Source organism: Hippopotamus amphibius, chromosome 11 (genome assembly GCF_030028045.1).
Source record: "Hippopotamus amphibius kiboko isolate mHipAmp2 chromosome 11, mHipAmp2.hap2, whole genome shotgun sequence".
Classification (NCBI taxonomy): Eukaryota; Metazoa; Chordata; class Mammalia; order Artiodactyla; family Hippopotamidae; genus Hippopotamus; species Hippopotamus amphibius.
Window position 1 is genome coordinate 66571208 of NC_080196.1, and position 27926 is coordinate 66599133.

The window sequence follows — 27926 nt, forward strand, 5'->3', positions numbered from 1 at the left end:
TTGAATTTTAAAGAAAGTGCTGGAGAGCAGCTGTTGTTTCAAGGAAAGAGTATTTTAGGGGCTTCCCTGGTGGCACAGTGGTTGAGAATCTGCCTGCCAATGCAGGGGACACAGGTTCAGTCCCTGGCCTGGGAAGATCCCACATGCCGCGGAGCAACTAAGCTACTGTGCCACAACTGCTGAGCCTGCATGCCACAACTGCTGAATCCTGTGTGCCAAGAGCCCGTGCTCTGCAATGAGAGAAGCCACCGCAATGAGAAGGCTGTGCACTGTGCAATGAAGAGTAACTGCCACTCACCACAGCTAGAAAAAGCCTGTGCACAGCAAGAAGACCCAATGCAGCCAATAAATTAATTAATTAATTAAAAAAACCACTAGGAACAGATACTTTAAAAAAAAAGGAAGAATATTTTAATGTGTTGATCAAACCCAATGCTTGACTTGTAAGACATTAAAATTTTTCCCTTCTTCTTTCTTTTTTCCTTCTCTTCTTTCCTTCCTGATATATTAAACAAGTGTTAAAAATACTAGCAATAGTTTTCTCTCTAGAAATAACAGTCTAGGGGAAGAGTTTATTTTATTCTGTTTCATCGTTGATAGTCATTTACCTGCCCACCCTCCCATATGCATCCATTTAAATGTGTTTATTATGCCTTTTTTCTTTGGATGCATTTTTATGAAAGTGGTATGGTTTGTGTAAAAATATTTTAGATTTACACACATTATACTGTTTTAAGTCTCATATTTTTATTTTCCATTCAGCATTGTGTTTTCAGGATCCACTGTGTTTTTAAAATCCATTCCTTTTTCACTGTGTGTTCATGTGCTCTCCGGAGGAGGGACAGCAAAAATCCTGCTGCTGTGAACATCCTCACGCATTCACCTTATCCTCTTGTATGAACGTTTCTTGGGGATATGAACCCAGGAGTAGACTTGCCGGCCTTAGAAATATGTAGAATTAATCTACCTACCTGGTGCCAGGTCGCTGTCCAGAATGGCTGCCCCAGCCTCATTCCCAGCACAGTCTAACGGGATGCCTTACCCACACAGGAATGTACCATTTTTGTCTAATGAGTGTGAAGTAATAGCTCATAATTTGCATTTATTTGACTATTCAGTTTCTTTCTTTTTTAAAAATATTTATTTATTTATTTATTTATTTATTTACTTATTGGCTGTGCTGGGTCTTCGTTGCTGCTGCACGGGCTTTCTCTAGTTGCGGAGAGCAGAGGCTACTCTTCATTGTGGTGCGCAGCCTTCTCATTGTGATGGCTTCTTTTGTTGGGGAGCACGGGCTCTAGGCCTGTGGGCTTCAGTAGTTGCGGCACACAGGCTCAGTAGTTGTGGCACACGGGCTTAGTTGCTCCACAGCATGTGAGATCTTCCCAGGCCAGGGCTCAGACCAGTGTCCCCTGCATTGGCAGACAGATTCTTAACCACTGCGCCACCAGGGACGTCCCTATTCAGTGTCTTGTCACCTGCTTGCTAGCCTTTAGGATGGCCTCCTTAGTAACTTGTGTTTGCATCTTCTGGCCCACCGTCATGTTGGCGGTGGTGTCTTTTTTGTTGATATGCAGCATTTCATTGACCAGTTCAGATAGCAGTCTCTTTTCAGTTTTAGGCTTTGCAAGCATCATCTGTTTCATCACCACTCTCAGCTTTTTCCATAAAATCCTTTATTGAACAGAAATCCTTAATTTTAATGTAATCATTATCTGGCCCTCTAGTTTCTGCTTCTGAAGTCCTTTCTTGCCTGTAGGTAGTGTCAGATAGGGATTCAGTTTTAGCTTTTCTTTGTACAGTGAACCAGTTTTACCACACCAAAGACTAAATCTCTTTTCCAGTTATCTTTGTCACATAATTTAATGATGTCTTCCATTTCCCCAACCCTCTCGAAATTCATTCATTCTACAAGTGTTTGTATAAGTCGAAGTGACTCAGGAGGCTAGAATAAGCTGCCTCTCACTGACTAGTAAGAATAACACTCATGAAAACAATGTCAACATACCCTTATTCTGGCCTTGGAAAGTTTCAGCTGGACTCCAGGTGGAAATAGAGTGTAATTGCTGAAAGAAACTATTTGTTGACATTGTCTGTTCTACTTACAGGGAGTTGATAATAGCCAGTGTAAATTCAGGTCCTGTTCCACTATATCCTATAGTGATTAGGTTTATCAGCATCTAATCATTCTAGATTTATGAATTATTTACAGGGCATGCAAAATAAATGTGCTACCCTAAATTATTCATATCTTAAAAATTGGAGAGGCTTTCGAAAAATTCAAATGTACATAGATGAAAGAGAAACACGGAAACTTGCGTTTTTCTTCCCATTAATTTTCTTCGCAGTAGTTTTTCTTCTCAGTAATCTCTGAGTGTCTGAAATACCCTTAGCACTCTGCATATTGCCTTGAACAGAGTACTAAGTCAATAAATCATATTCTTTGAATTGTTATATTAGTTTGACTAATAGTTGAAATAGGGAGGGAAAATGAACTCAGCCCTTATTTTCAGTTCTCTTATTTAATCCTGAGAATAAGAAAACAATATTTATCATCATACTGTTAATCAAATGCATACTGCTCTTTGCTGAGTATTCTTGTACATACATGATCGAATGTAATCTTTGCAGCAATCCCATTAAGTAGGTGTCAGTTTCAAGTCATAATTCCTGTTTGTTTTCACTGATACCTGTTTTCTTCATTATAAGCTATTATCACTTTAGTATAGTGAATTTTGTATATATACTCTTGTTTGCAAGGATATTGCACTTTCATCCCGCTTCCTAGGGGCCAAATACTAATGAAGGCAGTGATAATCCTCTGTATCAACATGGATATAATCTGCCGATTTTCTGATGATTCTTGTTTAACAGCGATCACATTGATTCTTATTGATGAGCCATCATTTCCTTTCAGCATCTGTATAGGTTCTTAAATGTTATAAATTGTTACAGTAGCCTTCTGACATCCCTGGCACATTAAATGGTTTTGGTTTTTATTTTTAAAGAATTAAAATTCTAAAACCAGAAAGGAAAAAGCCAGATACCCTTAGTACAGTTGCAGAAATCACAGTCACTGATTCAGTCCTTATTGTTCTTTTTAACTGTCCCCCAGTGATTTAAGTTTCTTAAAAGCCTGATCTTACATTATTAGAAACAAGAGTATTTTTATTTGAAATGTATCTCTGTGCCCTGACAAAGTCACTCCTCTCTGTAAGAGTCCTTCTTTTCTCCAGCCTTGTTTATCCCATCAGACATTCCTGCCAGAAGCAGCCCTGTTTACGTAACTGCCCTGATTGGATGGAATATTTTACTGAGCGCAGCCCTACACTCACACCACAGCCTGTTTAACATGGAACAGGGACAGACCTGAAAGGCACTAGAGAATGCTCAGTGAGCTCCATCTGAGGCGAATAAAAGTGGAGGCATTTGGATGAAAATGAAGCGCTGCAAGAAGGGAGCAAGAGCAGGGGCATGTTGTCAGCAAAGAGCAAAGCAGACAAAAGAAGAGAGAGCAGTTCTTTGATGGGGGGGAGGGGAAAACCTTCCACTGTTTCTGGAGTGTCGGACAGAGGTGTGTATTTACTGTTGAAATATGCCATTCGTGAAACACTTGAACAGCAATGGAACCCCAGGTCTCAGAGCCACAGCATGGCTATTGCTTCTCCATTTTTTAATTAAAAGAAAAAGATTTAACAAGTATACTTCAATTAAAAAAAATAAAAGCATAGATAAATTTTTTCGAAAAAGATTTAACAGGAACGAGAGGCTCTTTGTCACGTAGGGCCTTTTCCTTTTACTAGAGTTTCGGTTTTTTACTACAGTTTTGACTGATTCTTTCTTTCTTCTTTTTAAATTAATTTATTGGCTGCATTGGGTCTTCATTGCTGCACGTGGGCTTTCTCTAGTTGTGGCAAGCGGGGGCTTCTCTTGTTGCAGAGTACAGGCTCTAGGCCCGTGCGCTTCAGTAGTTGTGGCACATAGGCTCAATAGTTGTGGCTTGCAGGTTCAGTAGTTGTGGTGCCCGGGCTTAATTGCTCTGCAGCATGTGGGGTCTCCCTGGCCCAGGGATCAAACCCATGTCCCCTGCATTGGCAGGTGGATTCTTAACCACTGCATCACCAGGGAAATCCCATTGACTGATTTCTAATAGGCGTAGGACTCTCATCCACAGCACTGCTGTCACAAATATAGTAGAGTAATTGTATTTTAAGCATGAGACATTCTAACTAGAAGTGCTCTTCATTGAGCAGAGGGTGCAGTAGGCAGCTTGTCATAGAAAAGATAGCCTTGGCGTCTCCCATTCTCTTTCTTTCCCAGAACCAGGTGGCAGTGCTCCACCCTGAATCCCCAGCTTCTGCCTTTCTTTCTCCTCTCTTCCTCCCAGCTGCCTGGCTATGTGGTGCCCCTTCTTTAAACTTAGAATGCTTTGTAGTGGCTCCTCCTCTTCTGGAGTTTTGCCAGGATTAATATAGGAAGGAGCAAACACTTTTCTCCTAACCAGTACCACATTCCAAAGAGTATCATGACTGTACTCCTTTTTGTTCGTGACAAGTACATCTTTGTCACATTTGACTTCTCTCTGATGTTCATTGAGCCCTTATCATGTGCCACTCATCACGTGAAGCCCTTTATGTAAGTTTAATCATCCCAATAGCTGATGTTGGTGTTATTGCCCTTGTATTAAGGAACTAGGAGACAGACGGAGGTGTGGAAGGTTACGACGTAACCAAAGTTGCCCAGTGGGAGGGAGAGCCATGATTTCAGTTCCAAAAGTTCATACACTTAACTGCCGCATGAAGATGTGGAGGCAGAATGATAACCAGTGAGTACGTGCTGAGCCATGAGAACAGAGCGTGCCTGGCTCCAAGAGTGTCTCACCTTAGCTCTGCTCTTGTATCAACTGCAAGCCTTTAAGGAGTTGCCTTGCTGGTGTGTGTGTATGTATGTGTATATGCATGTATATGTGTACATATGTATTTATATAGATACACACATATACTGTATTTTAGAGTAGGTTTAGTTCCATAGCAAAATTAAGGGGAAGGTACAGATATTTCCCATATACCCCCTGCCCCCACACATACACAGCCTCAGCCATCATCAGTGTCCCCCACCAGAGTGGTGCCTTTCTTAAAACTTCGTTGACACATCATTATCACCCAAAGGCCATAGTTGCATAACAGTTCACTCTTGGTGTTAGACATTCTATGTGTTTGGACAAGTATATAATGACATGTATCCACCGTTATAGAATCATACACAGTAGTTTCACTGCCCAAAAAGTCCTCTGTGCTCTTCCTCATCTCTCCCTCTCCGCTAATCCCTGAAAACCACTGATCTTTTCATTGTCTCCATAGTTGTGCCTTTTCCAGACTGTCATATAGTTGGAATCAAACAGTCTGGAGCCTTTTCAGATTGGCTTCTTCCGCTTAGTAGTAGGCATTCAAGTTTCCTCTATGTCTTTTTATGGCTTCATTGCCTCACTTTTTGTAGCTAAAGAACTTGGTGAAAATGTACCCTGACCCTTTACAGAAATGCAATCTACGGACCTCTCCAATATGTTTTCATTTAGTGCCTTTGCTAGCTTTTCCATCTCTACGTCCACGCACTGAGCCAAGGTGGGTGTTAAGATTCGGACAGTTCGCCCCACCCCTCTTTGATTATGCGGAGTATGTTCTGCATCAGACTTTTAAGAAACCATTTGAGTTTCTCTACATGGAGTTTTAATCACTTCAGTTTTGGCAGGAAGGTTCAAAACTAAATCGCTTATAATCAAGGCATTTTTTTCCCTAATGAAAACCACAGCTTGAGCAGCTGCTTGTATTGTCTCTCCGCTGTGGTCCCACTGGTGTGTGGGAGTTTACTGTTGGGCTGTGGAAAAGGGAGCAAATGAGAATCCAAGAAAGGGGTCATGTTTCAATAGAGGAATAACGGTGGAATGTTAAAATCCTGGAGGGTTTTCCTCACCCTCCCCATGCTTTGGACATGCAGTTTGGCTCTCTTTTTCCTTTTTTAAATACTTCCATAGGGCATGGAAGAGAAGCGTGTATCATATGAACCATAGTAGTGAAAACTCCTAGACCTCAACAGAATTCTATACACAGTTCCTCCAGTTTTGCCTATAGTTGAAAAATAACAACAGAGTTTTAAGTCTGTGTGTGTCATGTACGTCCGTATCGTGTCCGTCTGCGTTGGTGGGATCTTCCTCTCCTTTGTCTGGGTTGAAGTTGTGTTTATCTGTGTGTAATGCTTTTTTCTTGCATCAATTTTTATGTCTCATGTTCTTTTTCAAATTTGTTTCCATATCTCCTTTTCGCCTCATTTTCTCTTCCCTGCTTCCCATTTTGTCTTAATCTTTGTTTTCCCCTTCATTTTTTTGTACTGTATTATTTTCAGTTCTACAAATAAAAATTGAAGTTTTACTTTTGCTGTTTGTAATTTTTTATGTAGATAAGTAGATCATTTTCTCTTTCTCCAAAAGGATCCTACTTCAAGTAAAATTGCTTTTTACTTATTTAAAAAAAAAAAATCTTGATTTTTTTTTTTTTTAATGTGGGTTTTTGACTGCTAATAGAAGCAGCTGCTACATCCCAGCGACTAGTTCCAGTGCCAGAGATTAGAAAGAGTAGCTGGGTTCTGTTTCCACCGAATGGGTGAATTATTGGTGACACCATGTACTTTCCATGCTCCAGTCACCCTGGGTTACCCTGAAGTGAAGATAGGTTTTATCATGTAACCAATTGCCAGGGTCACTTTGGGGATTAAACAAGACCATCTGAATAGCCTTCCACACTATCAAAGAAGAATTCATTGCATATATAAATAGTAAATGACTCGTCTTCCTACTAACTTTGGGGAATTTTTTCAGTAACATACAAGGCACAGTCAGCTCCTCGCCCTGTCAACCTCATCCTGAGGAGGAAGGTACTGGGGGCTTGGGGAAGCAGCATAATGCAGGTGGGCTTGGGGTGAGAACAAAGGAGTGACAGTTCTGGACTTGCTGTTGACTTGCTGTGACCAAAGGCATATTCCTTAATCTCTGCCAGCTTCAGTTTCCTCTTAGGTAAAGTCTGTAGTAAACCCCACCCACCACCATGAATTGTTGAGTGAGGTTCAGACTCCTTTTTCTTTTCTATTTTGTTTTCTGACATTCTGTCGAGTCTCTTTCTTAAGAAGTTAGTTGTTTGGTATGTGATTCTCTCTCCTAATTCTTTGTCAATGCTGCCATTAAACATGCTCTGGCCTTCGGAGTCAGGTGAGACCTACCATCGTATGTTACCATGTTTCGATGGAATGAACACCTGTGGCAGAGGCCAGAAGTGGAGGGAGCCTGGCTATGTCCAGGCAGAAGGCTGTCAGCAGTGTAGGTTTTTTTTTTATATATATTTTATTTATTTATTTATTGGCTGCGTTGGGTCTTCGTTGCTGCACGCAGGCTTTCTCTAGTTGTGGCCAGCAGGGGCTGCTCTTCATTGTGATGCGTGGGCTCCTCATTGCAGAGGCTTCTCTTGTTGCAGAGCACAGGCTCTGGGCTCACGGGCTTCAGTAGTTGCAGCACATGGGCTCAATAGTTGTGGCACACAGGCTTAGTCGCTCCATGACATGTGGGATCTTCCTGGAGCAGGGATCGAACCTGTGTCCCCTGCATTGGCAGGCAGATTCTTAACCCCTGCACCACCTAGGAAGTCCCAGCAGTGTAGGTCTTAAATGAGCTTGCTCATAATGCTTAGGCTAAAAGCTGTATAATGAGGTCTCCCACTTAAAGTCATCCTTTCAACTTGAGCGAGAAAGAAGTGCCCCAAGAGTCTAGACTTCGCACCTAACTTTCTCAGATATTTCCTGACCGATACCTGTCCACTCACATGTAGCATCACATTGATCAGTACTGTGTTAAGTCCTTGTTGAAACCAGAGCCACTCCCTCCGCTCTCTTAGAACCCAGAGTAGTCTCTGGGTTAGAGGAGATTTTTTATTTGAGTGAACTGTTAAAAACTATTAATAATTAAATGTGTTTACATTTAAAAAAATGCATTTTTCCTGCCTCTGGAGATTAGCAGGTGCTGGAGCTATGAGGTCACCATCTCCACCTTTTTATTAATTTTACTAATTTGCAACTTCTCTGGTCATGTGAATATTTGATTTTGATACCGTGGAAAAAAAAACATATTTTTTATTTATATATACACACATACATATATATGTATGTATATACATATATATTTCTCCTGCTCTAAACGCCTGTTCTTCAAAGCAAGCATTTATTAAGTTTCTGGTATAGACTCAAACTGAGCTGTCTGAGAAGCAGAAGACATGATTCCTGCTGACAGGGTACTTGTGGTCTAAGAGAACAATACAAAAACAGTTGAAATACATAGGGAATAGTTAAATATTAAACTCCGGTAGTAAATATGAACAAAGATCAGCATGGGCCGAGGTTGTGAGGGAGAGCTTCGTGGATGACATTGGACTTGAGTTGGTACATAAATTCGTACCCTCATTCAGCTGTTATTTATTACGTGCCTACGGTGTATCTTGCACAGTGTTGGGCACCGGGAATAAATCGATGATTGACACATCCCTTGCTTTCTTTAGAGAGTTTACTGTTTAGTTTACAAAGACATGTAAACAAATGAGAATGATAAGATATAAGTGCTTGGATAAAAATCTGTAAATAGACAATGAGATCAGGAAAGAGTGTGGCCAGGTATATTCTGAGATAAGAAGATTTTTTTAAAGGGTAAGTGATGACTGAATTGGTTTTGGATAAATAGCTTGGGCAAACCTGGAAACAGAGAAAGGGCATTCCAGATCTTGAGTTCAGTATAAGAAGTATAATTCACTGTGGATGGATCTAGTTGGGTTTTAGCATGATGAGAGGAAAGTGGAGGTCAGATCTGAGAGGGCCTGTGTATTCGCTGTAAAGTTAAATTTTACAGGAGGTAGAGGGCCCCCAAAGTCTTTTCATCAAAGGTTGATTACACACCCCACCCGCAATCCATCCTTCATTGCCTCCACCCTGCTCCACCCAGAGGCTGGCTGATAGGGCTAAATCGGCAGACTCTCATGCCCTTTGATTTCCGGCTAAGTTCAGCCACTGGATAGACAGCCCCAGCAGGAGATGGGTGGGTCAAGGGAGGAAGCTGGTCAAGATCTTTATATTCTCCAGCTTCATGCCTCCCTTGAAGGATCGCCTGGGAACTGGGAGGCCGCACCTTGCCTTCTCAGGGCAACCTTGTTTACAGAACATTCTCCTTCCGGTAACTAGTCCCTCCCCCTGGCCCCACAGGCATGTGATGGTGCCCTCTTCTCTGATACTGTCCCTAGCTTATCACTGTGCTTCGCCTGCAGCCCACCCACACCACCATCAATGGTCCTGTTGTAAATAAATCCTCTGCAAATTATCCTCATTTAAAATATGATTCGATTTTAATTTTAAGCATTAGTGGAAAGAATAGTTTCCTGGAATGGAAGTCAAGGGGCAAAACAATCAACTGGTAAAACTGGCCAAAGCAAGAGATGATGTTGTTGGAATATGCAGTGGTAGTGGAGAGAGACAGGAAGTGATTTGTTCAGGAAAGGGAATGGAGTTGAATTGACACCAGTTGAATGTAAGAGATTAGGGAAAGGGAGGGGTCAAGGATGACCATCCAGGGTCCTGACTTGGGTGGCTGCTGGATTCAAAAAGTAAAAAGACGAGTTCAGTGTTGCACATGTTGATTTTGAGAGAGATCTTTGTGGAAGAACTGTTGGAGATACGCACTGGGTATTGGGTAGACCAGTGTGTAATTCAGGAGAGATCTGGCTGGAGGGAAGGTTGGTGTGTTGTCAGCTTATAGGTGGTCCAGCCAAGGTGATAGAGGAGGTCCCCCAGGAGAGCTGAGAGAGTGGAAGAAGGAAGACAGTCCTGCCCAGAACTTACAGTGGCGCTAGAAGGAACCAGAATTTTGCACAGGCAGAGGAGAGGGAAGGAGTATTGTTTTGCACAGGTGGTGGGGGAAACGTTTACAGAAGCTGAGTAGAGCCAGATCCCGGAGGGATGTGAAAGCTAAGTCAGAGCAGCCTGGGCTGGGTGGTTAGAAATTAAAGAGCTATTATATGTTCATTTATTTCTTCATTTATTCTACAAATGTGTATTGAACACTTAGGTTCCTGAGTGAAATGAAATGTACTCAGGTTGTGTTCCAAGATGAGTGAAGTGACGGTGGAAGGGCAGAGATGGAGACAGCCTTAACATCTGAAGCAGTAATACCATTATGAAGTGAGAAGGATGGAAAGCAGAGCAGTAGCAGTGAGTGCTGAGAGCAAAGAGATTTCAAGGAGAGAAAGGGCAAGACATAGGGAAAAGTGAGTATAGAAGAAGAAAGATGATGACCCGGAGATTCCCACCATTACTGAGACCTTTCTAGGTTCTTTTTCAGGAATTTTTAGGAACTTTTTCGGTTCCATCGTGTTTCTAATTGTGCCCTAGAAAATTTCCGATCATTCTGAAGCAGGAACTGACCAACTAAATGCAGTGAAAAATGCAGTTTTCCCAATTTTCAGCAAATAGGGAAATCATTCTCATGGTGTGAAATAGCTTGGCTGGTTAGAACATGTGTCCCAGAATGATTCAGTTTTGAATCCAGGTCTAGTTAAGTTCAAGGATGGAGTTTCAGAATTGAAAGCAGTGGTCTGACCAGTTGTTTTCTGGAGACTGAGAAATAAACAGAAATACCCACAGATGGTTTATGATGAAATTCATTATTTTTTTGGTTGATGATTTCTTTCCGTTCTTTGGCTTTAATTCCTATTGTCTCTTTGTAACAGGGACTAGCTAAATCAGACTCCATGTTGGATCTGTTTCTTTGACTTTAACCTTTGTTTTTCGTTGCTTTAATCACACACAGTGGCCTGCCTCAGGGAACCCTACCCACCTGTGAAACTAATGCATCCCTTCCCCAAGGTTAGTCATTCCAGGAGATGTTTTACAAGACTGGTAACACTTTTTACTTTACTTCCCCACCTTTCCCTCTCTGATTCTGTAAAAGAAACCACCCCATAAGATGGTTTTTAGGACACACTGGTCTGCCATCGTTTCTGCTGCCTTTCCAAATAAAGTCGTCTTCCTTGTCTCAACACCTCGTCTTCAATTCATTGGCCTGTCGTACGGTGAGCAGAGCTAGCTTGGACTCAGTAATGTGTCGGTTATAAGTTCGGAGCCTTTGTGCTGAGATTTGTTCTTTACCTTTCTTTTTATCCCAGTTACATTTCCACTCCCCCCCCAATCATAATTTAGGAACTAAGTAAAAGGGATATTGGGAATCAGACTGTAGAATAGGAAATGTGATTCCTTTTTGTGTTTTTATTTTTTAAATTATGCTTAAGATTGTAAGAAATTTCAGAAACTGAACAGAATATGAAATATAAGTTACTTTATTATAAAAATAATTTATCTACCTTTATAATAGGAAAAATACAATTGAGATACTGTTTTTTACCTATCAGACTGGCAGTGATAATAGGAAATAAGGAAACGCATTAGTGGTGGAAGTATGAGGGGGCATACACTCTGTGAAGGTTAGTTTGGGAATATCTATCAAAAATAAAAACGCACTTACCTTTTGGCCCAGTGGTTCTACATGTAGGTATTTTCCCACCAATGTACAGTAGTTGTATTAGGCACCCAAAGCCTTCTGTACAAGGATATCAACTTCAGCATCAATGTGGCTGCAAAAGATTGGAATAAATCTGAATGCCCATCAATAGGGGACTGGTTAAATTAGTTATGATATTTGCACAGGGTAGAATATCGTGTACCTCTTAAAAAGAATGAGACAGATTTTTATGACATGATAAAAGAACTGTACGGAATCCTACCATTTGTTTGGAAAAGAGTGGCATTATGTGTGTCCATGGACTGTATCAGATACCATCTCTGGGCGGATATACAGGAGAATGATAGCACTGTGTCTGGGAGGAGATCTGAGGATAAGATTGTGAAAGAGACTGACTTTTTTACCCTATGCTCTCTGATGCTATTTGACTTTTTTGGCAATCACATATATTAAGTACATCTTTAAAACTCTTCACATTACTCAAGAAAAGTGACGCTAGGTGGTTCACCGACACCAGTAGTATTGGTGAAAGGTTTAGGTAAATGAGTTTTCATACACTGTTGGTGGAAGTGAACACTTACATACGCTTTTTAGAAGGCAGTGTATTGGTTGATGCAGTTCAAAATAACAAGAGGTCTTTTACCTGGCAATCCTACTTTTACATTTCAATCCTATAGAAACTCCAGCCTGCTTGCATCCATAAAGTTAAAAATACAAAAGCACTTGTAAAGTTACATCTTGAGTGTAAGTGTAGAGGCTCATGTTTATTTACTTGTTGAAAAATGGCAACTGGTTTGTTGTTTCTGTCACTTGAGAATACTCATTTCGTCACATCCGGAAATGGCCCAGTGGTTTTAAGGTTCAGTTATTTGGACCATTTAGAATGTATTTCATTTGCACAGCTGACTTGAAACCATCTAACTTTCATGTTGGTGGCCTGTCTCTGAAAGAGGTAAGAAAAGAAAAGTAAGAATTCATTCATTCATTCATTGACTTAAGCGCCTGCTTGATGCCCCGTGTGGTCCAAGGCTGGACACCATGTTGGATCACCCAGTCCTGGTCATGGCGTTTTCAACATTCTGCGATTCTTTTCTTAACCATTTTTGTTCATTTTATCCATTCTTGGGTTGCTTTAGTATTCCATTGCCATCTCTGTTGCTTTCTTTTTTATTTTATCGTTTTGTGCAGCTTTCTGCGACGTTTTCCTGCTCCCAGCAGGGAGGGAAATGCGGGTGGGATGTTGTCGTTCACTTGAGTTATGGGCCCACAGATGGATACTAAAGGCTTCAGCTCTCCTTACGTTTGGTTTTGTTTTATTTACACGCATAAAGTCGGCCACTGGGCTGAAGGGAAGACGAACGGTAAAAGGAGAGCTGTGGAAGGAGATGTACTGCAGGCCATGCTCATCACCAGGCGTGATGGGGACCGGGGAGGCACGAATCACGGGGATTCCCATCTTCCCAGTGGCACAGAACTTCCTGCTCCCTGCCTGTTGACAACTTCCCAGCCAGTAGCAAGCAGGACACAACTGAATCTGACCACCTCTGACTCTCTCTGTTATCTCTACACGTCCCAGCATTGTTGCTGTCTCTTCTTAATTAGCAAAACTTGTTTCATTTTTCATTTCTGACAAGTGACCTTTTTTCCCTCTAAGTAAAAGAGAGTGTGTGGCCCTATGGCTTGTTCAGCATCACACAGGTGCTCAAAACTTAGACGCCTCAGGTAGGACTCTGGGCCTCTTAGCTGTGCTTAATGTGTCATCTCTATTGAGGCAAATCACTGTGGTTACCTTCAGGGACAAACACCAAAAATGGATATTTTCTGAATGACAGTTACTCCTTGTCAGCATATTAATTATGTAATGTAGTTTTAAAAGCACCTCGCAAAAGCAGTGCAGTAATATCAATAGTACCAATCTTAGCTTTTTACATATTACCTTCAATTTCTTTAAGCTATGATCGACGATCGATCGTGGTGTTGGATTTGTTCCTGGGAGTTTCAGGGTCCTACAGACAGAACAGCTCTCACAATGGAGACGTTTTATGAAATTAACAAAACTGTTGAAAGACAATACAGTTTCCTCCCTCTCCGGGAACAGGGTTTTGACAGTAACATCTCAGAACAGATGTTTCAGCAATCTCCAAGTGTTTTTATTTGGTGGCACAAAGACTCTGTTATTCATGAAATGGTCTGTTAAAAAAATTAGTTCCTCCATGTGGGGGTTGTGGGAATATGTGTTATGTAAATTGATTTCACATTTTGGCAGGGAACCGGCCCTTAACTCTTTAAATTGGCTCCAAGATTTGACTCTGACAAGTTCCAACTTTCAGGCTTACAGCAGTTGCAGAGAATAGAGCAACACAATGGCTAAGCATCTTTCCCAGAGAACTTCAAGTTGACTCATCTGAGAGTGTCACATTCTTTCACAGGAGAACAGAAACTAAGTAAAAGTTTGTAGAAATTTGGTCTCCTGAAATATAGCGAGAGGATGTGGGCATGTTTGCTTTTCATTTGCACTATTCTCCTAATACAGTCCGCATGTGCAGCTTACACTTCTTGATTTTAGACTCATATTTAAAGGGAAAACTGCCATTCTAAGATGAACATGGGTCAGCTTAGGATGTGGTTTCAACTACCCTACAAGAGACCTCAGTATAACTACTTAGGAGTGTTGGAATGTAAAGACTGGTCATTTCCATTTCTAATGTCTTCTTGCCACACTTCCCTGGTCTGTGCTGTCCTCTCCTCCCAGCAGGACAGAGGTCAGCAAACCGTGTGGCCTCAGGGCCAGATCTGACTTGTGGCATGTTTTTGTGACGTTTGATTGGAACACAGCTGCTGTAATTCGTTTACATATCATCTGTGGCTGCTTTTGAGATACTTCGCCAGAGTTGAATAGTTGTAACAGAGGCCACTTAGCCCACGAAACCTAAAATATTTATGGAACAAGTTTGCCAACCCCTGCAATAGGAAGTTGCATATATACCGTGACCCAGTATTTAAAACATTACATGAAAACATTTGATATATTTAGATTTTAAAGGTATTTGTGGGGTGTAAGAAGTATAAAATAATTATTTGGTTTTAGACCATTAAACATAGGACAAGAAAATGTTTACAATAATAATATATGTGTACAAACAAACATATAAACTAAAATCTTCCAGAACAATATGAAGAAATTATGTGGAAAAGAGGAGAGAGAAATTAACAGACATTATTGGATATTCGATAAACAGTTAAAAGAATGAATGAGAGGACTCGATTTCTCTGATGTACAGTATGTTCAGATGTGAAAACATTTGGTCGTATTTAGCTGCTACTTTGTTTTTATTTTTATTCTTTCATCTGTGTATGTTCATCATCCTCAGAATAGTTTCTTGTCAGTGGTCCCATGCGTGTGCTTCTGAAGTCTTCCTGTCCATCTTCCTGAGATGACAAACACCGGTGAGACTAGAAGGTTAGAATGTATACAGCTTTACTCTTGACACCACAGCCACGCCAGATAGGATTATCCATGTGGTCCATATGCCAAAATATATTTGAGGCTGCTAACTGTAAAAGATCACAGACACAAGAGAAAAATAACTAAAGCATGCTTAAAAAACAAGTACCCAAATTGAGAGAGAAGAAAAATGGTATTAAGGGGATTGCAGTGGTTTATGTCAAGAAACCCAGGCTCTCTTATTTGAACTAAAATATCAGCAATCATGACAAACAGGGCAAGAAAAAGAAAATATAGGAGTTCTGAAGCTCTTATCTCATGTGAGAAATATCCTATTTTGTCAGGAGGTACTCCATCGCATAATCTTTTTTAAGGATGTGAATAGTATCTGCAGCCAGTTTTAAGGGAACGCAGAGATGCTCTAGACCCACCATGGATACAGCAACCACTAGCCACACAGGCTGTTGAGCGCTTGTCATGAGGTAGTGTGAACAGAGTTGTGCCGCAAGTGTAAAACATACACAGGATTTAAAAGACTAATGTGGAAAAAAAATTCAATTAATGATTCTTATACTGAATTTAGATGTATTCAGATAAAACCATAATATTAAAATTAATTTCACCCCTTTATACTTTTTTAATGTGGCCGTTATGAAACACATAACTGTGTGTGTGGCTTGCATTGTGTTTCTGTTAGGCAGCACTCTTCTGTAGGGTAATGTCTCATTTGATGTCGAAGTGTTAGGATTTGGTGGCACATCCCTGGCTTGTGAATGCCTTTCTGAAGGGACAGAATGGAATTTGGTGTAGCCATGTCGCTTTCGGGTAACGTTAGCTCAGAGATGGAACACCTGCAGGCCACTTAATGAGTGCTTGGCATATATACAGAGCCTCCTGCCGCCGCCCCCCACCCCCACCCCCTACCGTAGGAAAATTTTTCTAAAATATTGATCAAAATTTTAAAATAAATTGAACTATTTCACGCTCATGGAAAGATAAGTAAACTCTACTTGGTTTAGTGATCGCTTGAATGGGCTCAGGTTCCAAATCTACAATTTATCTGGTTCCTCTGCTAACAAATTGGAAAACATAAATTACAGCTGCAGGTAGTTGGAAATGTTGGCCAGTGTCTGATGTCTCTGTCACATGATTCTGGATATTCCCACCAAGTGGACCTGTAAATTTGAACTCTCACTCACTGGCGACTGCTTTCGTCCCCTTGTATATCACATCCCGATGCTGAAAAATTGTTTCATCCTGGAAGATAATTTGAGCGCTTATCTAATCTATCCTGGGGTTGGATTGGTCCCTGAAAAATATTTCTTGAGGTTCTGTACGTTGTTCAGATTTGAATGATTTTTAAGTACACCACTGCTTTCTTTGTCTGTTGAGTGCAAACATTCATCTATGGCTCAGAAACAAACCTTGTATGTAGTAATGTAGTTCACCTTTTCTTTGTACATTTGCAAACCTGCAGTTACTCATGCATTGCTTCCTTGTTTGCCAATTCCAGGACTAAAGTAATTTTCTTTTATTCAGTAAACATTTTTAATTAATTAACTAATTTATTTATTGGCCATGTTGGGTCTTCGTTGCTGCGCGTGGGCTTTCTCTAGTTGTGGAGAGCAGGGGCTACTCTGTTGCCGTGCTCCAGCTTTTTATTGAAGTGGCTTCTCTTGTTGTGGAGCACGGGCTCTAGGCGCACGGGCTTTAGTAGTTGTGGCACGTGGGCTCAACAGTTGTGGCTCATGGATTCTAGAGCGCAGACTCAGAAGTTGTGGCGCACGGGTTCAGTAGCTCCAAGGCATGTGGGATCTTCCTGGACCAGGGCTCAAACCCGTGTCCCCTGCATTGGCAGGCGGATTCTTAACCACTGCACCACCAAGGCAGCCCAGTAAACATTTATGAAATACCTAATGCATGCAAGGTATTGTGCTTCTTCAAATTTAGACATGTTGAATTTGGTGCTAATGGGACTTCCAAGTATAAGTACCCAGTAGGCCCTTAAATGCCTCTAGAAGTGGAAAGAAATGTAGACTGTGTCAAATATATTTATTATATATTTGTACACTCATCTGCACAAGAAAAATTCAAACGTTTAACATCACTGATCTTGAATGAGATGCAGATTAATACAGGAAAGAGTCGCTTTTTAATATGCATTCAGTTGTCTAATTGAAAAAATAGTGCTGGCAAGATTGTGCTCCAGCAAGGAGGCACATAGCCTATTGGCAGAGATATAAATTGGTTTAGGTATTTTGGAAAAAAATATAGCCGTGTATGGTAAACATAAGGAATTGTGTGATGCACTTTGATTTAAGAATCTCACTCTAGAAAATTTATTCCCAAAATGGGAGACAAAAGACAAAAGGAAATCTCTTTGCATCTGAAGGAAAGGGAGGGAGCTGAGAGTCCCTGAATGGCTGCTTGTCTGAGTAGTTCGCATCATCTCAGTTAATCCCCACAGCAGCCCCATGAAGTGTCCCCACTTTACAGGCAAGGAAGCAAGGCTCAGACGGATTAGTAATTTGCCAGTATCATAAATCATGTATGTGGCAGAGTTCCCATTTACATTAGGCACCTGCCTAACTCAGACTAACCGTGTAAGAATAAATCATTAAATCCATTATTCAGTACTGTGCAAATGCTGTAAGTGTCGTCACGTGGGGAAACGTAGGAACTACAGAAAGGAATAGAGTATAAAACTGTAGATAAACCATAGTTCTTAAAAATTTGTGCATAGACTAAGTAGAATAGTGACAAATGAACAGTTTAATTTGTTATGGTGGCAGAATGTGTTTAAATAAGTAGTATTGAGATTGCCATAATCTTTTTGATTTTTTAAAAAGTGTTCTTTATAAAAAATTGTTTTTATGTAAAAGTTATGATCTTAGATATTTTGTATTTTCAAATGTGTTATTCATCCCTCTACATTCTGCTAAAAGGTACATGAGCTGTTATGTCTAGGTACATCCTCTATTTTGTCCTGATCGCCTACCCTTTAACTCATGAAAACGTTTGTGTCAAGGTTCATCACTTGCAAAATCCCTACATCCTTAAACCCTTCTTTCAAATTACTTTAATCTTGTTAAAATCCAAACCTGCATGTGTCCTAAAAACACTGCTTCTCTGAAGACCTCTCAGATGGTAGCTCTATTTTTTTTTCCCCAAAGTTGATGGGATATAGGTGTCTCTAAGCTATTCATTGCTACCCTGACCTTCACTGCTCCCTAAAAACTCAGCTGTAAATCTCTTGTCATCAGACAGTATCCTCCGCTCCCCCATCGTTGGTACAGTGATCCACCAAGCCTAGGATTCCTCCCTCCTTTCTCCATAGTTTTCACTCCTGGGTCACTGCCATTCTCCCCAGCAGTGCGTCTCTCCTCACCTTTGGGGATTTCAGTGCTTACTTATATGATCCTTTTGATACTTCTGGCTTCTCAGTTCCTTTAGCTTCTCACCACCGTAATGTTTGCCTCCCACGGTCACCCCCTCAACCATGGCATCACCAATAACACCTCCCTGCATGGTCTCAGTTGCATACATACCACTCTGACCCCTCTCCTCTGCCTGGTTCTCAAGCTCACTTCTCAGGGCATGGCAATCAACTCCATCAGAACCTACCATCCAGGGACTTCCCTGGTGGTGCAGTGGTTAAGAATCTGTCTGCCAGTGCAGGGGACGTGGGTTCGATCCCTGGTCCAGGAAGATCCCACATGCTGCAGGGCAACTAAGCCCGTGCACCACAACTACTGAGCCTGTGTGCTACAACTACTGAAGCCCACACATGCCAAGTGCCTGTGCTCCACAACAAGAGAAGCCACTGCAATGAGAAGCCTGCGCACCACAACAAAGAGTAGCCCCTGCTTGCCACAACTAGAGAGAGTCTGCACGCAGCAATGAACACAGCCAATAAATAAATAAATTTTTTAAAAGGATAAAATAAATGAGTGTTGTCAAAAAAACATAAACAAACAAAACCTACCATCCATTGATCCCATGACAGTTTTTATCCTCTTCCCTCCCTCCCAAGATGTCAGGTCCAGCTCAAGCTCCATGAGCACCCTTGCATACATCCTCCTCTGCCCCTCTTTCACGTCTCATGCTCACTTGGCAATTGGCTGAATCCAGATCTCTACCTGCTTCACGCCAGCCCCTGTGCATCAGACATTGGCTGGAGGAAAACAGACAACCAGACTGTCTGGTTTCACTTGTACGTGGTGACCATTAACCTTACGTGGGAACTTAGGGCTGCCCACCAGGCATATGAGATTCATTCCCGCTGGGCTTTTTACTGTCTTCTCCTCTTTCCCTGACCCTCCAACACCTCTTCTCTTAACCTTATTCTCAACCGATGCCTTCCTTCCCACTTTGCTGGAAATATTGGAGCAATAAAAGGGAGCTTCCCTGGCTCCCGCTGAGCTTGCCACAGATGAACGCCTGTTGAAGGCCAGCTCCTCCACGCCGACGTCCCCGCATCTCCTCAAGGGTGTGCTGCAGTAATTCCTCTCATAGTCTCTGGGTCATTCCCATCAGCATCCAAACATGCTGGTGCTTCCCCTGTCATATTAAGGAAACAAAAACATTCCCCAGACCCCATCCTGCTTCCTCCCTTTAGCTGCTACTCAGTGTCTCTTCTCCCCTCGTCGCAGAACTCCCCAGGATGTCACCTGCTGTCCATTCTTGTTATTCCCCGCCCTGCTTTCTCAGCCTCTCCAGTTCAGTCAGCTTGGACCCAACAATTCCACTGCTTATATCAAACCCCCGATCAAATGCAAGCTGGTAAACCCAGCAGTTCTGAGTCTTGTTTCACAGTCCTGTAGGCCACCTTTGACATCACTTCCCCATCTTCTCCTTGAGACACTCGAATCACCTGGCTTCTTGAATGTACCACTTCTGGTATTTTCTCTCATCCCCCTGACCAGTCCTCGGTCTCCCAGAAGTTAAACCTTGGACCTCTTCTCGGTCTACACTTAAGCCCGTGGTCATCATCATTAAAATGTCATGGCTTTAAATAGCATCTATGTGCTGATGACGCCAGAGTTATTATTTCCAGCCAGACCTTTCTCCTGACCTCCACACTTACATGTCCATCTAAGAGCTTTTGGGATATCTCCGTTTCTATGTCTAATAGACTTAACCTGTCCATACTGAGCTCCTGATTTACCTCCTCATCTTACCCCTCCAGACCTGCCCATCTCAGTGGCAGCTCCATTCCTCAGCCACTCGGACCAGATTCCTCACTGCTTCCAACCCCCTGCCATCTCATACGTAGATGATTGCAGGGGCTTTCTAACTGCCTCTGCACTTGGCACCTTTACAGCGTCCTCAACACGGCAACTAGATGATTCTTCTATAACGTTGGTAAGATTTCCTCTTCTCCACTCAGACCCCAGACGGCTCCCCATCCCACTCAGATGAAGAGCCACAGTTCTGCAAATCTGCGGACAGTCTAAACCACCTGCTATTTCTTTGACTTTCTTTCTCTTCCTTCTTAGCTTTTATTCACCCCACTCCAGCCACGAGGGCAGTATGCCAGACGTGCACCAGCCCATCCACCTGAAGGTCTCTGTGTAGACTCTTGCCTGTGTTTAGAATTCTAAGAACTCACCACCCAGCTACATCAAAGTCACCTTCTCAGCCGTACCTACTCTGGCCACCCTGCACTCTCCAACCCCTTCACCTTTTTTTTTTTTTTTTTTTGATAGTCTTTTTTAAAGTCTTTAATGAATTTGTTACAATATCGCTTCTGTTCTATGTTTTGGTTTTCTGGCCGTGAGGCATGTGGGATCTTAGCTTCCCAACCAGGGATCAAACCCACACCCCTTGCATTGGAAGGCAAAGTCTTAACCACTGGACTGCCAGGGAAGTACCCCCCTCATCTTATTTTTAATGTTACTTCTCACCTTCTAACATGTACTCTACTGATTGGTTCTCTTTGTCCTGTTTCCCACCACAGTGTGAGCTTCAAGAGGACAGAGATTTTTATCTGGTCTCTTTATTGATTTATCTCCAGCATCTAGAATAATGCCTCCAACTAATAGACGCTTTAAAGAAAATACGTGGAATGTATGAAAGTTTCCCAGTTTTGCCTGATTCCCCATGGATGTCTGCAGAGAGATCTGCCTCATGAGAGCTTTTCATTCCTTTTCAAGTTTCTCAAGTGTTATATTGTAATCAGTGTTCAGAAAATAACCACCTAGAAACGTGCTGTCATGGACTTGATTATATATGGTCTTTTATTCTAAACTGAAAGCAGCTCCTCTAGAATGTAGCAGCAGTATCACAAATACTGAAGACGTACGAGCAGCATAATAGATCCTCCACATTTTTAGGAATATGTTCAGAGTTCTTCAAAAATCCCCCAAATTATGGATACCATGATAGTATGTCTACTCTCATGAATTTCACACACGGCAGTAAAAAGGAGAAAAGGAAGCTACGTGCTGCTCCAGATGCCCAGCGGCTCACGCATTGGAAGGGCCTCCACCCCCAACCCCGGCCCAGCCCCCTCGTGCTCAGGCCCCGCACAGGAGCTACAGCCACATCACAAATTAGAGCAGCCCCTGAACCCACGTGTTGTTGAAGCCAGGGATATCTGTGAAAGCTAAGAGTCTGCTATTTTATTCTATTTGCAAATTTTTTTTAATACTAATTTTTAAAAAATTGGTTCTCCCAGGCCACTTGGCCTCGGTTTTAGAATATAATGTGTGGGGGCATTATTACAACTAAATGACAGCGTGACTACTATTACAAGCAAAATGAGCAACTGTTTATAACACATTGTTTTCACATCGAGTTTACAAGTAAGCATCCATCCAATTTGATAGACCCTCTGGTAATAAATTCTGAATGGAAGCAAAAAAAGAAAAAAAAATACATTTGCTTTCAATTTCAAGCTGATTTGCATATATATATATATTCTAGTTCAAGAAAACCTTTTGCCACAGTAACTTTTTTTTTTTTAAATGATAATGCTCAGAAGCCTTTGACAGAGAAGAGTGGGAGTGAGGAAGGGGATGCTGTCGCCACGGTGACAGCTGTCCAGCATAAACATCTCACATCTCTTCCGTTTATCATGTATTTTAGGGCAATTCAAGCTGCTGGAACAAGACCGAGATATAAAGGAGCCAGTGCAATATTTCAACAGTGTGGAGGAGGTGGCTAAAGCATTTCCTGAACGCGTGTACGTCATGGAGGAAATAACATTCAACGTGAAGGTAGCTCGGAAAGAACCAAATATTTATCCTTACTAATTTAGCTTTCAGGTTGCTGTGTACACAGTGAAGTACTCATCTGTGCCTCTTAGGAGGTTCCATCTTCCTAATGAGTTGGTGTCAATGGCCAAAACTGGTCTCATAAGAACTGTGCTGTAGCGGAGCTGACCCCCCCCCACCCCCAATCCAGGTTACTACACTTAACATTATCTTTGGCGAGAATAACTGTTCAGACAGATCAAAAAGGTTTTCTCCTTTTTTAAAACTTGGACTTTATTCCCTAATATGTAACCATGTCTTGGCCAGGTCTTCCATGAGGCTAGATGCTCAGCTTTTAAGAACAAGAAAAAGGCATATGGTGAATCTAATACCAAACTCTTATTTAGAGAAAGAGAGACTTCGAGAGCATGCCCCGACATCAGCATATATTCATTTTAGTCTTTGTAGAATGTCTGTATCAGTCCCCGGGGCGGGGGGATTGGTGTACCGAATGTTGCCCAGTAGGTACTTATTTATTCTTGTTTGTCAGAGGAAAGCTGAATAGCGTTTACTGTGCTGTGTTGGTTTTGCATTCTTTTTTTTTTTTTTAATTTATTATTTTTTGGGGGGTACACCAAGTTCAATAATCTGTTTTTATACACATATCCCCATATTCCCTCCCTCCCTCGAGTCCCCCCCACCCTCCCCGTCCCAGTCCTCTAAGGCATCTTCCATCCTCGAGTTGGGTTTTGCATTCTTAAAGGGACGGTTCCATCCCCTCCTACACAGCAAGTGAGCTCCTTGACGAGACTGGTTAGGAGAGGGACTAACCAGAGAAACGGTGCCATCGACCAGGTCCAGCCTTATTTCAGCCTGCAAACCCACTGAGCTTTCTTCCACAGCATCCACAGTTACACTGACATTTGAGATAGTGTTCACATTGAAAGGATTTTCTGTTTGATATCATTTTAGCAGGAAGTCCAACTGAGTCACTGTTCTCTGAATATTTCAAGGTTTAGGGAGCAAATGTCGGTCTCTTGGAAATCTACTCTATGTGAAAAACAGACCCCGTGGTATCTTAGCCCAAGAATGCAAGTGTCTTTGCGTAGCTCACTCCACCCACACTCCCAGGAAGTGGGGAGATGCCCAAGACAGCTTCCTTCGTGAGTAGTGGCCCATTGAATTGGCTAAGTCCTTCTTTCCTCCGGTTCTAAAACACAGCTGCCATAGTGTATTTCCTTCAGTTTTATTATTAAAATGGGTGAGATTTTGTATTTTGTAAGTTCTTTACTAACCAAATTATACTTATGTTCAGAATATTTGTAATTTTTAACTCCTTCAGTGGCCCAGGCTGTGAGTGATCAGGACAGCTTCATTCATTGACATTGAAGATTTGTGGGAACGAGTTCCTTTTTAAACTTCCGAAGATTCATTGGCCAGAAGTTAAATCCTATTTCATTAGTGTCTTGATTTGATCTAAATCTCTCCTTAAAACTTACATTTGGAATTAACTAAATGAAAAAAAAATTTTGTTTAGAAAGGAAAGCTAATACTGCAAAACTCTCTTCTGAAAGCATTTCACTTGCTGATAAGAGATGAGAAATCAAGCATAAAATTTTTTTTTGATTTTTAAAATTTCCTCAAGTATTAAAATCTAGCATTCAGTCTTTGGTGGCATATTGTTTACATAAGTAAAGTGGTTTTTTTTTTTAATTTATTTATTTTATTTTATTTTTGGCTGCAATGGGTCTTTGTTGCTGCGTGCGGGCTTTCTCTAGTTGTAGTGATAGGGGATAGTCTTTGTCTCCGTTCATGGGCTTCTCATTATGGTGGCTTCTCTTCTAGAGCACGGGCTCTAGCGTGTGGGCTTCAGTAGTTGTGGCACCTGGGCTTAGCAGTTGTAGCTCGCGGGCTTTAGAGCACAGGCTCAGTAGTTGTGGCGCACAGGCTTAGTTACTCTGCGGCATGTGGGATCTTCCCAGACCAGGGCTTGAACCTGTGTCCCCTGCTTTGGCAGGTGGATTCTTAACCACTGTGCCACGAGGGAAGCCCTACATAAAAGATTTTTAAAAGATGCCTCTAATAGCTGGTTGGTTTTTTTGTGTGTGTGTGTGAATTTGTATTGAACCAGCAATGAATGAAAGGAAAATACTGAAACCAATACATTTTGTTAGTTTTATTTCCCCCACAGAATACCATGATTGGCTATAGTGGTAAAAATGTATATAATACAGATGTCAGTTAAAAGTTTAGCACAACGGTGTGAAAGTACTTAACACTTCTGACTTGTATACTTAAAAATGGTTAAGATGGTAAATTTCATGTTATGTATATTTTACCACAATTTTTTTTTTAGCTCTTTATTGGAATATATTTGCTTTACACTCTTGTACCAGTTTTTGAGGTACACGAAAGTGAATCAGTTGTATTTATACATATATCCCCATATCCGCTCCCTCCAGCAACTCCCTCCCACCCTCCCTGTCCTGGCCCTCTAAGGCATCACCCATCATCAAGTTGATCTCCTTTTGTTATACAGCAACTTCCCACTAGCTATCTGTTTTACAGCTGGTAGTGTAAATATGTCTATGCTACTCTTTCACTTCGTCCCAGCTTCCCCTTCGCCCCCCACCCCAGCTCCATGTCCTCAAGTCCATTCTCTACTTCTCTATCTCCACTCTTGCCTCTCACTGGGTTCATCAGTACCATTTCTTCAGATTCCATATATATGTGTTAGCATACAGTATTTGTTTTTCTCTTTCTGGCTTACTTCACTCTGTGTGACAGACTCTAGGTCTATCCACCTCATGACATATAGTTCAGTTTCATTCCTTTTTATGACTGAGTAATATTCCATTGTATATATGTGCCACATCTTCTTTATCCATTCATCTGTTGATGGGCATGTAGGTTGTTTCCATGTCCTGGCTATTGTAAATAGTGCTGCAGTGAACATTAAGGTACATGTTTCTTTTTGGATTATGGTTTTCTCTGGGTATATGCCCAGTAGTGGGATTACTGGGTCATATAGTAGTTCCATTTTTAGTTTTTTAAGGACCCTCCAAACTGTTTTCCATAGTGGCTGTACTAGCTTACAATCCCACCAACAGTGCAGGAGGGTTCCCTTTTCTCCACACCCTCTCCAACATTTATTGTTTCTAGATGTTTTAATGATGGGCATTCTGACCAGTGTGAGGTGATACCTCATTGTGGCTTTGACTTGCATTTCTCGAATGATTAGTGATGTTGAGCATCTTTTCATGTGTTTGTTGGCCATCTGTATGTCTTCTTTGGAGAAATGTCTATTTAGGTCTTCTGCCCATTTGTGGATTGGGTTATTTGCTTTTTTGGTATTAAGCTGGATAAACTGCTTGTATATTTTGGAGATTAATCCTTTGTCCTTTGCTTCATTGGCAAGTATTTTCTCGCATTCTGAGGGTTGTCTTCTTGTCTTGTTTATGGTTTCTTTCACTGTGCAAAAGCTTTTAAGTTTCATGAGGTCCCATTTGTTTATTCTTGATTTTATTTCCATGATTCTAGGAGGTGGGTCAAAAAGGATCTTGCTTTGATGGATGTCATAGAGTGTTCTGCCTATGTTTTCCTCTAGGAGTTTTATAGTGTCTGGCCTTACACTTAGGTCTTTAATCCATTTGGAGTTTATTTTTGTGTATGGTGTTAGGAAGTGTTCTAATTTCATTCTTTTACATGTAGCTGTCCAATGTTCCCAGCACCACTTATTGAAGAGGCTGTCTTTTTTCCATTGTATTTTCTTACCTCCTTTGTCAAAGATAAGCTGCCCATATGTGCTTGGGTTTATCTCTGAGTTCTCTATTCTGTTCCGTTGATCTTCCTTTCTGTTTTTGTGCCAGTACCATACTGTCTTGATCACTATGGCCTTATAGTATAGTTTGAAGTCAGGAAGCCTAATTCCACCAACTCCATCTTTCCTTCTCAAGATTGCTTTGGCTATTTGGGGTCTTTTGCGTTTCCATACAAATCTTAAGATTTCTTGTTCTAGTTCTGTGAAAAATGCCATTGGTAATTTGATCGGGATTGCGTTGAATCTGTAAATTGCTTTGGGTAAGACAGTCATTTTCACAATATTGATTGTTCCAATCCAGGAACATGGTATGTCCCTCCATCTGTTTGTGTCGTCTTTGATTTCTTTCAACAGTGTCTTATAGTTTTCTGCATACAGGTTTTTTGCCTCCTTAGGCAGATTTATTCCTAGATATTGTATTCTTTTTGTTGCAGTGGTAAATGGAAGAGTTTCCTTAATTTCTCTTTCTGCTCTTTCATTGTTAATGTATAGGAATGCAAGAGATTTCTGTGCATTAATTTTGTATCCTGCTACTTTACTAAATTCATTGATTAGTGCTAGCAGTTTTCTGGTAGAGTCTTTCGGGTTTTCTATGTATAATATCATGTCATCTGCGAAGAGTGACAATTTTACTTCTTCTTTTCCAATTTGGATTCCTTTTATTTCATTTTCTTCTCTGATTGCTGTGGCTAAAACTTCCAAAACTATGTTGAATAATAGTGGTGAGAGTGAGCACCCCTGTCTTGTTCCTGTCCTTAGAGGGAATGCTTTCAGTTTTTCCCCATTTAGAATGATGTTGGCTGTTGGCTTGTCATATATGGCTTTTATTATGTTGAGGTAATTTCCTTCTGTGCCCATTTTCTGGAGAGTTTTTATCATAAATGGATGTTGAGCTTTGTCAAAAGCCTTTTCTGTGTTTACTGAGATTATCATATGGTTTTTATCCTTCATTTTGTTTATATGATGTATCACATTGATTGATTTGCATATATTGAAGAATCCTTGCTTTCCAGGGATAAACCCCACTTGATCATGGTGTATGATCTTTTTCATGTGTTGTTGGATTCTGTTAGCTAGTATTTTATTGAGGATTTTTGCATCTATATTCCTCAGTGATATTGGCATTAATTTTCTTTTTTTGTGACATCTTTGTCTGGTTTTGGTATCAGGGTGATCGTGGCCTCGTAGAATGAGTTTGGGAGTGTTCCTCCTTCTGCTATAATTTGGAAGAGTTTGAGAAGGATGGGTGTTAGCTCTTCTCAAAATGTTTAATAGTATTCGCCTGTGAAGCCACCTGGCCCTGGGCTTTTGTTTGTTGAGAGATTTTTAATCAGTCTCAATTTCCTTACTTGTGATTGGTCTGTTCATGTGTTCTATTTTTTCCTGGTTCAGTCTTGGAAGATTGTGTTTTTCTAAGAATTTATCCATTTCTTCCAGGTTATCCAATTTATTGGCATATAGTTGTTTGTAGTAGTCTCTCATGATCTTTTGTATTTCTGCAGTGTCCGTTGTTACCTCTCCTTTTTCGTTTCTAATTCTGTTGATTTGCGTCTTCTCCCCTTTTTTCCTGATAAGTTTGGCTAATGGTTTATCAATTTTGTTTATCTTCTCAAAGAACCAGCTTTTAGTTTTATTGATCTTTGCTATTGTTTCCTTCCTTTCCTTTTCATTTGTTTCTGATCTGATCTTTATGATTTCTTTCCTTCTGCTCACTTTGGGGGTTTTTTGTTCTTCCTCTAGTTGTTTTAGGTGTAAGGTTAGGTTCTTTATTTGATATTTTTCTTTTTTCTTGAGGTAGGACTGTATTGCTATAAACTTGCCTCTTAGGACTGCTTTTGCTGCATCCCATAAGTTTTGGGTCATTGTGTT

General features: G+C 41.1%; 1 protein-coding gene across 5 annotated transcripts in view; it reads left to right on the plus strand.

The window, feature by feature from the left end:
• The window catches only part of GAREM1 (GRB2 associated regulator of MAPK1 subtype 1), a 227039-nt gene that overhangs the window by 141010 nt on the left and 58103 nt on the right, over positions 1–27926 (plus strand). For 4 of the 5 annotated variants that reach the window (XM_057698279.1, XM_057698280.1, XM_057698281.1 and 1 more), the window contains one exon: positions 22131–22261. The exons of the other annotated variant lie outside the window; for it this stretch is intronic. In XM_057698279.1, the coding sequence (XP_057554262.1) occupies positions 22131–22261 (131 nt within the window). The remainder of the gene's footprint in view (positions 1–22130; positions 22262–27926) is intronic. 5 annotated transcript variants of the gene reach the window in all.